Source organism: Lissotriton helveticus, chromosome 7 (assembly GCF_964261635.1).
Source record: "Lissotriton helveticus chromosome 7, aLisHel1.1, whole genome shotgun sequence".
Classification (NCBI taxonomy): domain Eukaryota; kingdom Metazoa; phylum Chordata; class Amphibia; order Caudata; family Salamandridae; genus Lissotriton; species Lissotriton helveticus.
Window position 1 is genome coordinate 1,286,811,767 of NC_136068.1, and position 12,526 is coordinate 1,286,824,292.

Sequence of the window (12,526 nt, forward strand, 5' to 3'; positions counted from 1 at the left end):
TTCAACCCCCTCCCCCCCCCTCCCTGTCGTGTGTGGCAGTCGGGCTGTGACAGCTTCCCAGGCACACACACTTCCGCCCCAAGTACTTGACAGATCATTTGCTTGTTAATGAGGCTATGTTCTATTTCACCCCTTCTTAGACCCCCTGCATCTCCACTCTGTCAATGCTGGAAGAATTAGCCCCCCCCCCACATTTTTTCTTAGCCCCCCAAAATTTGGCTCTAGTTGCGCCTCTGCCCATGTTGTATGTATGTTTGTGAATTAACAAAAATGCAGATTTTCCCAAAAAATTTGGGTGGCCTTATTTGCTCTATTAAACTATTCTTTCTAAATCGGGGCTGTGTGTGTTTTTTTTCTTGCTGGTGTGCTAGTCAACCCATATGCTGAGACTGTTCTTTATGTAATGCTCTGAACTTATCCCTATTTAGGGACCATATGGGGAAGATAACCCCTTTTTATCCGAAGGACGTAAATATGATTTAGTATGCTTGCATTATGGTAAACAGGATATGTACATATTCATGTAATATAACGTGAATTTGTGAAGGGTATCTTGCTCTGAATAACCAGTGTTTATTGTTATCAGCCACAAAGAGACAATCATGTTTTGAGTGTGTGCACTTGGACTGTTGGCCACTATTCTTCATCTAATCTTTGTCTGTGTCCCCTCCCCAGGGCAGCAGAGCTCTTCGCAGCGCGGTCGCGGGAGCACAGCCTGCCCCAGCGCTCACATGGGCAGAAGGACTTCATCCCTGATCACTCCGAAGCACAGACGGAAAAACTGCGCCAGTGCCGCGAGGAGCAGTGGCAGCTTCTGTCAGAAGAGCGAGTGGAACGTCTGTAAGCTCATTCTCCCTTCTCTGCATTAGGGGACCTGTTCCATTAAACTTAATCTAATTCAGAAACTTTCTTTCCTCTTTGCAGTGGAAGTCTGGTGAAAGCTGAGTGGAGGCCACGCAGAGGAATTGTGGAGCTGAAGTCCCCTGCAGTAAGTCTGGCGAAGGCTTGGCTTGAGTACAGTGCGGGTAGTGCCCACCCAGCTGTAATGGTGCCTAGTGAGAAGTGCCTGCACTGTCAGATTGAATACAAATGGCATCCATGCTGCAAAATATCAGTCCTGCTCTATTATAGATGACATGTTGGCTAGAATTTCTGTCCTTTTAAAGGACTACTATCCTGTAAGAATTCCTGCCTGAGAGTCCACTGTAAATGTGAGTGTGGTGAACTTAAGTAGTTAGAGAATCTTCTGTGGTGCTTGCATATCCAGTGATGTGGGCAAATTGGACATAATACAAAGTTACTGGTGACAAAGTCCACATTGAAGTATCCATAGTCTATATCCGGTCATGCCCCATATGCCGGCACTAAACTGGGTACCCTATTGACACCATACAATATAAACCAACGGTCATATATACCCTTACATATACTGTGCAGCCCTCAGACCTGAGCTCTGCCAATGCCTGACCCAGTTCACCCTCAGAGCATAAAATGATTTGGCCTCCTAGACGTTCCTTAACCACTTGGCTGCTAAGGGGTGTGCAGTAGGGCCCATTGACTTTCCATTGAAATCAATGGGCCCTACATGACGAGTTACCCTTGTCATTAGCACTGAAGGGGTTAATGCGTGTCCTCTGTGACCTTCAGTATGGCAGGGAACACAATTGTTTCTTGGGTACTTACACAGAGCATCACTATGCTAATGCCCACAAAGGACCCTTCTGCGTTAGAAAGTGCTAACCTTCTCAAAATAGTCAAGATTTTTTAAATCATACTTTGGTTTTAGAATTATTTGCAAACATTCCAGCTCTGAGAATTTTAGATTTCTTTGATATCTCCCTGCTAAACCTCTGCCATATCGAAACAGGATGCTTTACCAGAGCCAGGTCGTTGATGATATTTAAGATAATTGACTACTGTGATCTTTTTCACAGTAGTGCTGATGACTTATTTTCCATAGCCTTTGATGTCATTTTGCCTGAGAGTTCATCGAAGTACTACTCATAAGTTTCTTGTGAATAATAATCATAGCAGGAGCAGGCCCATAGCAGTGACCAGTCCATATGTGCCCACCATTCAAACATGATTTAATGAAGAGTTTAGTAATGGGCTCTGAGATTTCATATCCCCTCATATCTGCGCAATCTGTCACAGTGCAACACCAAAGGCGTTACATTTCCTCACTCTTGATCGAACATTAACTAGGGAATTGTTATAATTTGAGTTATTCTCCCAGTCGCCGAATATGCACCAAACCTAGTGAACCATTCACATTGGTGTGTTGTAATCGAAAGGTGATGGTTGGCAACGACTTGGTGACTTTGAATGGATTGCACAACATAATAGTTATTTCTCTATTGGAAACATTGCATGTGGGTGAAATATTAGTGACTAATTAGGCAACACCAGTGCTGTTGCTTAGCAATTAGACTGTAATGTAACCTGTCGAGGGCATTTCTTCCATCAGAATAATGGAGGTGTTGTACCTTTTCTTGTCACTTCCTATGTATATGCAGGGGATAAAATGTACGCCTCCCGTGGTAGAATGCGAAATTTCTTCCTAAGCCGAGGTAGTGACAGTTGGCAGAGTTAATGTTTAGATTCCTCCAGGTGATTGCTAAAACTTTAAATTCAGTTTTGCGTCAGATGGAATTGATTGTTTGAGAACCTACCAATTTTATGTTTAATATACTTGGTGATTTTATTTCCCCTGTTACTATAAAAGTTTATACTGACTCTGCCTTCATGCACAGAGATCAGTGTTCTATATTACATGTAGATGTAGTTTACATGTTCTTCGGCTCTTTTATCAGATACCTGATCATTGTTGTTGACTGCTATATCTTTGGATGTATTACTTAAGGAGTGTTGGGTGTGTGTGCTGCGTACTAATCATAGCGGTACAAAAGGGGCGGTGATGGATTAAACCCAGATCTGTTGACTGGGTGTGAGTGTTTGATTGGTTCAGATGCTCCGTCCATCACCACCCCCTTTTGTACCGCGTACTAATCATAACTGCTACGCTGCATTTGTAATAGTGTCCAACGGCCTGAAACAGACGGTTTATTGGTGCCAATATTTTTCTTATTGGCTTCATCCGACCTTCCTGATAATCTGTCATGGTCTCGTTCCTTTCCCTGTTTTGGGAAAGTGTCTCTCTAACGTATGCAGATGACATATTATTTATTTTATTGATTTAAGGAACATTTATAAAGCCTAGTGTTCACATTTAAGCCGTATCTTGGCATCATGAATGAAACTAAAATTAGCCTGCGGACATACCTAATGGAAAATAACTAGGTTTTAAAATGTCGCTGAACTTAAAAGAGCTATTTCAGAGCGAAGGTCCAAGAAGAAGCTGTTCCAAGTAATCGCTCCCGGAACTCTGAATGATCTGTGTTTCCATCTTCAGTGTTTAGTCCTACGGTTTTCGAACAACAGTGGTAATTTAGGTTTTAAATGCTGCAGCAGTATATATTTATAACATTTCTCAGCAACAGTTTTGGATTATAAGCATACATAGCTTATTATGGGCATAACATAGAGGACCTCGAAAAGAATGCTCTTTTGATGAAAATGTTTAGCTACTTTAACATATTTCTTTCAAAGTAATATGGTCTTGCATCAACATTCTGAATCCACTGAAACCAGATTCTGTTTGTCTTAGCCCAACCCAGATATGCTGCATTACTAAAACCGAGACAAGATTGAGTCTCTGCATTTTAGAACATAACTTCATAGAAAAAGATAGAAAACGAAAGATGCCACCCATCACTTGTTAGTGACGGCATGAAATGGTCATAGCTGAATTTTGATGTTTAAACTTGAGAAATGTTTCTCCAGATTTGACTACTTGGACTGGCTTAGGACCTATACTTCTGAAGGAGAGAGTTATAGTCTGTTGGGAGGATTTCTGTTTATACATGCTGAGCTTAAGATGGCTTTCGTTCATCCAAGATTGCATGGTTTACAAAGCCGCAATGAAATTGGAGAGGTCTCGTTCCAAATGTTTACAAACATTGGATTTGTCCTAAGTAAGATTTAAAAGAAAATTTTAGGAAAGGAGGAAATCCTCATGAATGGCACATTAATTATTTCAGTGACAAAAAGTAGAACTTTATTTGGCAAATCAGTGCTATGTCACAAAAATAAGCCATTTTCATGTTTCATAATGTGAAGCTATCCACATTTTCCAATTCCTTGTGCGCTTACATCTCATTCTCTAACCCTGCTCTGTGCCTTCAGTATCCCAGACCATCAGCATTGCTGTTGTTATTGAGCCGATATAGGAGTTGCGGTACCTGTAAGGAAATGCCTCTTTTTTTGTATGGTCACCCCCAAGTTTTTTGACTGATACTGTTGGTTTCTTGACTCTGAGAGTACACTGAGGCCTGCTAACTACACCTCAGTGCCAGTGCCCTGACCCTAAAGTGTATGTCGAATTGACTGTACACAATTGGAAATGGCTTACTTACCTGAAAGTCCCTAGTAAATAGAGCCCTTGTTCCCCAGGCATGTAAGTTAGAGGAGTACACCAGGGCTTGCAGCACTGATTCTGCCACCCTGGAGGTCCCCCTAGTAAAACAAGTCCCCCACTCTGCCACTGCAGACTGGTAGAACAGTTGTGCACTGCTAGCCCGTCTTTGCCATTGAAAGCAATGGCACCGCAATCTCTTCCCCTGGACATGTGTGTAAGTCAACCCTCTGGCAGGCATACCAAGTGCTAAAGGCAGGGTGCAGCATATGACCCCGGTAGGACATGTGCTTCACATGCCCGGGCAGTAAAACACACAAAACAAAAACTTTACTGTGGAAAGACTTGGTTGCTCAATTGGGGAGTGCAGGGTTACACACTGACCCCTCAGCTGTGCTATCTTTTGAACAGTGTGACCAAAGTGGGCACTCCAAGGCATCAAACAACTTGTATCTCAAGTCAAAATGAATGTAATTTGTTGCAGTGAGCTGCTTTAGCAAAGCTGCCTCTTTGTTGCCTTTACAACTCGTCCCTTCCTGGGCATACATAGAGCCTGCTCCACAAGGCAGCTTTCTGACCTCCTAGAGAGACATGCTAACGACTCCTAAGAAGGAGAACAATCAGGGATTTAGGCCAGGGAGGTGTCACCTCCTTTCAGCAGGAAGCCCTAAAAGAGGCCACACGTGTGTTGACCCCAAAGGCAAGCTTCAAAGGTGAAGTCACCTGTGAAGGGCAGACGTGGAACGCTAGGGGGGAGCGCTGCCCCATTGTTGAGGCAGACAGTCCGGCTCGAGAAGCAGAGAGGGGAAACCAGTTGCCAAAATGTTTTCCCCCTGATGTAGCCACACCCCGGAGTGAGCTACGGAGGTCTGTAAACCAGGAGAGGGGTCTTGCCATCTTGGGAGTGGGCAGAAGGGTTCATCCTGGGTTTAGCCTGATGTCACACTCCACAGCAAATGTTCACAGGGTAGGAGGGAGGGAACCAGGTAGCCCATTGGCTACCAACCGCATCCTACTCTGAGGGCCCTTCCGCATCCTACTCTGAGGCACCCCTGGCACCCAGACCACAGATCTCGCGTGACTTTGATGAAGGACAGAAGAAAGATTGCCCTGGTGCACCGAGGGACGAGCAAACAGAGGCAGTACTGACGAGGACTGCACCTGCTGCACCTTGTGGCTATCTAAGAGAGGGTCTGTGTCTGTTGTGTTCTACTCGGGTAGGGAGAATCTGATGTCCCCAGAGCCCAGTCAAAGCAAGAAACCTCTAAGGTCCAGTGGCATGCCCTTGTGTTTGCAGCACAGGTAAACAACAGCTGAAGAAGACTGTTGGGGTAAGTTGGTAGCTAAAAGTCTTCATGCCGCTACCACTGCTGTGCAGCACCGAGGACCAAGACCCAATGCACAGAGTTACTCCCTAGTTCGCTAAGCGCGGGAGTGGTGCCGGAGAGTTGCGGGGAAACTCAGATGGAAATCTATTGACCCAGGAAGGGTTGTTCTGTGACCACCCTAACGGGTGACTGCTAGTCCAGTGGCAGCTGCACTTTAGGCAGACAATAGAGGAATTCTTGGGACGTCACCCTGCAATCGGGACCCCCCTCACCATCTTCGTGGACCATTGAATTCCTGCAGGAAGGTCCCCATTGACAGCTTCACATTCACAGCATCCTCCGAGCATCTTCAGCGTCCTTCATCCTGTGCATCAGGACGAGTTCATAAGAATCCATTGCAACACGGATAAAGCACTTAGACCTGTTGAAGGACTACTTCTCCTCTGAAATTATCTGCTCTTGTTGACCTTGCTGGTGCCCCTGACTAGATTCCTGCCGGAGTTGGCCGCCCGAAGTACTTGAAACTAACAGCATTGACACTTACCTAAGTTTTCCTTGAAAATGTTTTTAAGTGTCCAGTTTGTTGGCTTTTCCAAGGCTTGTTCGCAGTTGAGTGAAATTGGTATAATTGATTATTGCTTGTAAAATCGATATCTCTGAAATGCTCTGGTGGATCTCTTTCGTTCCAGTGTCTAAATTATTTTAAAAATTCAGTCTATTTTTATAAATTGGTTTTTGATTTCTTGAGTGTCGTGTTGATTTCTTCTTCATTTGTTTTAGTACTGTTCAAATGCTTAACACTTGTTTCTCCTTGGCACTCAGTGCCACAACTACCCAGGATTGAGCTGAGGGTTTGCCAGACAAAACCCAATGGTCCTAAAGCGGTTGGTAAGTGTATTACACAGTGAGGTTGCATAACCACACCATATAAAACACCCCATTTCCTCACAGATCCTTTGTGATTGGATTGTTTAGGGGAGTCCATGGGACCTCCCATTGCGGTCCACCACCTTATGTACAATCTGTCATCCACCAACCTTTGTCCATTTCATTCCTTGTCCATTAGATGAGATAGTGTAGACGTAAGCATAATAGTATTTGGATAAATCTAGCACCCATGACCTTGTGTCTAATTCAATACAAGCGTTGTGCTCTCCCTGTTCTTGCTCTTTTCACTTGCCACATGAAGTCGAACCATAACTATAGTATTTGGGTATTCCCTCTGCATGTATATCGATAGTGCTTGGAAAGTGTAGTGTATTTTGAATAATATGGAAATTTTGAGCGCAGCAATCCTTCCTATTTAAGAGAGTGACCTATTTTTGCACCTCTGTAGTTCCGATCACTCTGCTCTATGGAGGGCCAGTAGTGGATCTCTTTGGTTTTAAAGAGGCTGAGGGCTCTAGGTACTTTATTCCATTGAGTGAGAGGTTGAGTCCCCTCTATTTGTTGAGGTTTATTTTAAACCCCGAAACCTTCTGATATGAACTGAATTCACAGAGAATTGTCGGTAGGGAGGCCATCGGGGCTATAATGGATATTAGAACATTGGAATGATGAGACCTCCATTTAACACAGTAGAGTAGCTCCGGCCTTAAAGTGGCATGTATGAGCCTTCTACTCCAACATTACAATGTTTGTCTTGGTTTCTTCATTTTTAATTTAGAACATTCTACAGTTAGTGGGTGAAATGTTCGAATAGGCTTATTGCCCTTCTGCCTCGGGCTATACGGGTTGTTAGCCTTCGTCTCGGGCCTATTCTGGCTCAGGGTCAGTATAACCTTGGGCCACTGGCTATAACTCTATAGTTGTGTGTCTTTTGCATACATGGCTAGCTTAAACTCATCTCTCCTAGCCCGATCCATTTTATGTACTTGTTTGTTCTGATGCTCTGCACTAGCAGTTCCAGCGTACAGGATGAAGAGTAGAGGGGACAAGGTGAGGTGAATTCTTGCCTTCTTCTCCTTTCCATATGCTCTCTCAACTGGTATGTAAATATATGCTGTTCTGCAAAGTTTGCTCTAGGTCTACAAGTAACAGTCTTCTCACGATTAAAATGTAAGAGAGAGGGCTAGTAACCCATCCTGCAAATAGCACATCCTAATCCAGACGGATCTCTCATTTAGGGAACAGGGATTCATGACAGGGCACTGTGTTAGGACCTGTCTATTCTTTCTGTCCTGATGTGTCCCAGTTTCAAGCCTTTCCCAGATCCTGAAATTGCATGTACAATTTAGTAAAATTCAAGCTGAGAGTGCATATATTCCATGCTGACAAGGGTACTGAGTTTGAAAGAAACCATTGAGTCTTCCTTAGCCTTTTTGATTTAGCAGTGCACTGTTAAGTAATTTATTTCGTATTTGTTATGTTATGTTATGTTACTATAGTTTTATATAGCCTATCAGTGGCCAGGTCATCGGCGGCTCTCATGGGCTTCTCAAAAAGACTGGGGGCTAGGCCGAAGGAGGCCTTACTGAAGGTATACAGTAGCAAATGTATCCCAATTGCAATGTATGGTGCCCCAATCTGGGGATATGTACGGCTTGAGCCTTTACAGAGAGAAGAAAATAGTTTTTTAAGTTCCCTACTGTCGGTTCCATTATCTACTCCAACCTACTCAATCCACGCGGAGGTGGGCATGGATCATGTTACAGACAGGCTCAACTTGGCACCTCTGATCTTTTGGCTAAGGACATGGCTCAATAAGGAGTTAACTCTGAATCATTTAATCATGGAGGATGTCATGTCGCTAGATCACTCCAAAAAGATCCCCTGGTTAGAATATTTGAGGAAGTCATTTGCCCAAGTGAGGAGACCGGAACTCTTTGAATCCCCCTCTTGCATCAGGAATGTGGATGTAGTTTCAGTTAAGAGGCAGTTTATGACCTTGGCAAGATTAGCCCGCGAGGAAAGGGAATTGCAGAAACCCTCTGTGAGGTCTCATTACATATTTAAAAGTTCCACCTCTTTGGAACCCTACCTCAGTATAGTCACTAGGCCTTTTCTTAGATTCCTCTTAATTAAGTTCAGATTTAACCTGATCCACTATTATTTGGGCAACTACCTGTCCTGGGCCAGACCAGAGTTATCCCCTCCCTGCTCTTGTGACAATTTCTCAATCCAGGACACCATGCATTTCGTCCTGTCTTGTCCTTTACTTTCAGTTCCTCGTAAAAAACTTTGCTACCAATTTTGAGGGAGGCCGGTTTCACACAAGTAAGACCGGCACTTCTTTACCTCCAGTCCATGAGTAACACTTGAACCATATTCTGTATGGGGAAATTATTTGGTAGCAGCATCACGCATTAAAACAAGTAATACAACAATAGATAGTATCTAATGACCGCTCACCCCCTGCAGCCCATATTGTCATTTTGTATGTGGTACTTTGCCTTTCTGCATAAACTTTCTTTTTAAAAAGTTTTTACTGAATGTATTTTTGAAACAATCTCTGTAAAGGTATTTTAATATTTTAATATGTATGGAATGTATGTCTTTTTATGATTTTATTCAAAATCGAATGAAGTATTTTGACTGACTGACTGACTGACACCGGTAGACCGCCCGCGACCACACAGATAATTTAAAGTATAGAAGTTATCTTTTTAAACAGGTGGGTCTTTAACGCCTTTCTGAAGGACAATAGCACTGGCTCCCCTTGCAAGGTTGCCGGTAACTCGTTCCAAATTTGCATAAGGAGGACCGACAGAGCTCTACCACCCTTTGATTTGTGGTTAAATCTAAGTGGAGTTAGTTTACAAGCTTTGGAGGAGTGCAAGGCTCTGCCCGGGATGTACTTTCTCAGACAGTCTTTAATATATTTAGGAGCTACTCCATAAATGGCTTCATGGGCTATACAGAGGCACTTGAACTGCACTCTATGTTCAATGGGCAGCCAGTGCAGCTTCTGTAGAAGGGGCGTTGCTCGTGTTCTCCTCGGTAGGGAGAAGATCAGCCTGGCCGCATCATTCTGAACCACCTGCAGTTTCCTAAGGAGCTTCCGCGGAAGACCCAGTTTTTAGGTTATTGTGTCACAATTAATTAATGGAAGATATAATGTTGTTTACCAAGTCCAATCAGAGTTTATTCCATAAGCTTGTGGCTGCATTAGCAGCCCTCTTAGGATACTCCATCTGATGACACTCTTGAGATAAGTCACATATACATTTAGCTATATGATTTGAAAATACAATACCTAAACAATTATTTTCATTTCAAGTGTCTCTTCAGAGTTACCTTTCCCTACATATAGGCTGTTTGGTATCTCATTACGTTTCTGAATGCAAAAACGATCCAGTCCTCAAGAAAGGAAAGCTGCCTACATGTAACAGTAGGTCTCCAGTAGCCTCCTCAAATTCACTGCTTAGCTTTCTCTTTTTGTCAGTGATTGATGGTTATACCTAAAGTGGAGCAGAATACTTGAAAGTCTTTTCTTTTAGCAGAGCTATGAATTATTTCAGACAAAACCATAAGGATTTCTGAAGACTTTCTTAAGTTATGCAGAAGAAACAGTTTTACAAGTAAGTAACCATTTCATTAGATATTTTCTTTACCAGTAATTGAAGGCAGTTTGAGGTAACCGTGGATGTACTGAGGTCCAAATATTTTGTTGGAGGAGGACCACTGTGGGTTGATGACTGTTTGCCTCTGCCTGACTTTGACACTGCCCTTTGCATGCAGGGAAAATTTTGGCACACCATGGGATTCACCAGGCGAGGGAAGCAATGTCTGCAGACAGAAGAGGCCATCTACCTGCTGGAGTGTGTGAGTATGGACAGAAAGGTGTGACTGACTTATCAGAGTTGCAGTGAGAGCAAAACGAGGAAGACTGTCCTGACAGGACAAAACGTCATTTGCCTGAAGCAATGATGGAGCAAAGGGAACTAATAAATGAGCATATTACACCCGAGGCAAAAGCGCAATACTAGCGCTAGCGAATGGGAAAACCCCTGGCCCAGACGGATTCCCAGCGGTATTCTATAAGGCCTACATCACAACACTCACTCCCCACTTGCATGCGTTGTGTACAGCGGAACTGGGCGAGCAGCTACTCCCCCCCCCCCCCCACCCCCCCCCCCCATCCATATGAGAAGCAAATCTGGTGTCCCTGCCCAAGCCTGACAAAGACCCCATTGAACTGGGATCATACAGGCCACTAGCTCTTTTCAATGTTGATGATAAAATACTAGCGATGCTACGAGCTGATAGACTCACACAGGTGGTCCCCACTCCTGTGCATACAGACCAGAATGGGTTTGTGCCTTCCAGGAGCACCTCTATAAACATAAGGCGATTCTTTAGAATCGCCACTTACTCAAAAGCCTGCTGGCCGCACGAAGGATGCCTGATACTAGATCTTTAGAAAGCTTTTGACACCTTGGAATGGGGGTTCCTATTCCCGGTGCTGGAGAGATACAAACTGGGTGATTCCTTACTAAGCATGGTAAGATTATTATATGACGCTCCAACAGTACGAGTAAAAACAGGCCCTTAAATATAGGATCCGGTGAGCGTGCAGTGGGGGACCAGACAGTGAAGCCCCCTCTCCCCACTGCTATTCTCACTAGCCATTGAGCCACTGGCTGAGGCACTTAGATCGGAGATAGGGGAGAGTGTCGCACTAGGGGATGGCACACACAAAATATCTCTATACAAACGCAGACAATTTCCTGCTGTATATAAAAGACGTTCATCAAATTCCCCATCAACTAGCACTCATGCTGGAAAGATTCGCCACGATCTCAGGGCAGAGGGTGAACGTCTCTAAGTCCTGCTTATACTCCTTCAGCGAACACTACGAAGGCTCCGGCTATGCACTCAACGGGGAGCAGGTCCGATGGTGCACAGACACGTTCCACTATCTTGCATATACGGGAACCTGGCAGATCTGTTAGATGTCAACCTAGGCAGGGCCCTGACTGCAGTCCGATCCCAGATGACAATATGGAGTTCGCTCTTGCTGTCAGTGATGGGAAGGGCAGCCCTCACAAAGATGATGAGTCTGCCTCGACTTCTATATTACTTCACAAACCTCCTGCTATATGTCCCCCCCCCCTTCCCTCTGCCCACTGGAAAAACCAGTCAAAGATTTTATATGGAGACACTCCGGACACCGCGTAGTGATTGAAAAAAACTCTACCTGCCCACAGATCACGGAGGTCTCGCGCCAGGTCTAGAGCAATACTACCTGGCTGCGCAACTGCAGCGAGTAGCCAGGTGGCTAGCTGATCACCTCAGAGGAGACACTGCACCACACGGCTCCCCTTACACCTCTGAGAACTGATAGGACTCTTCCACCCCCTTCTCAAAAACGATGCCAACAGACTCGCTGCTGCTCATTGTAGCGCACAGATGCTACTATGGAGCACTATATATCACCCACGCAGTCATCCCGTACACTCCAGCCTTGCCACTGGAGGGGACACCCAGAGGCACCACAAACACCACTGTGGATGAACTGCAGCACTGGAGAGAAGCAGGGGTCCAGGATATAGGAGACCTGTCTCGCGAGGGTGCACTGATCCCATACACTACGTTGTTAGAGGAAGATGAATTACCCCCCGGGCAGTTTCTACTTCACTGCTCCCTCTTGACAGCACTTCCCACCAAATGGGGCGACTTGTCCACTGAACTAGTGACACACCTCACTGTACAATACATACATGTCATGGGACAGGGGGAACACCTAACCAAATGGTTTGCTGCCTCTTTGAGACTCCACACA

At 44.6% G+C, this 12,526-nt stretch overlaps 1 protein-coding gene across 1 annotated transcript in view; it reads left to right on the forward strand.

Annotated features, from left to right (window-relative positions):
• The window catches only part of TSEN54 (tRNA splicing endonuclease subunit 54), a 199,717-nt gene that overhangs the window by 30,075 nt on the left and 157,116 nt on the right, over positions 1-12,526 (forward strand). Inside the window, exons 2-4 of the mRNA XM_078654528.1 lie at positions 676-840; positions 925-988; positions 10,483-10,566. Of these exons, the coding sequence (XP_078510654.1) occupies positions 676-840; positions 925-988; positions 10,483-10,566 (313 nt within the window). The remainder of the gene's footprint in view (positions 1-675; positions 841-924; positions 989-10,482; positions 10,567-12,526) is intronic.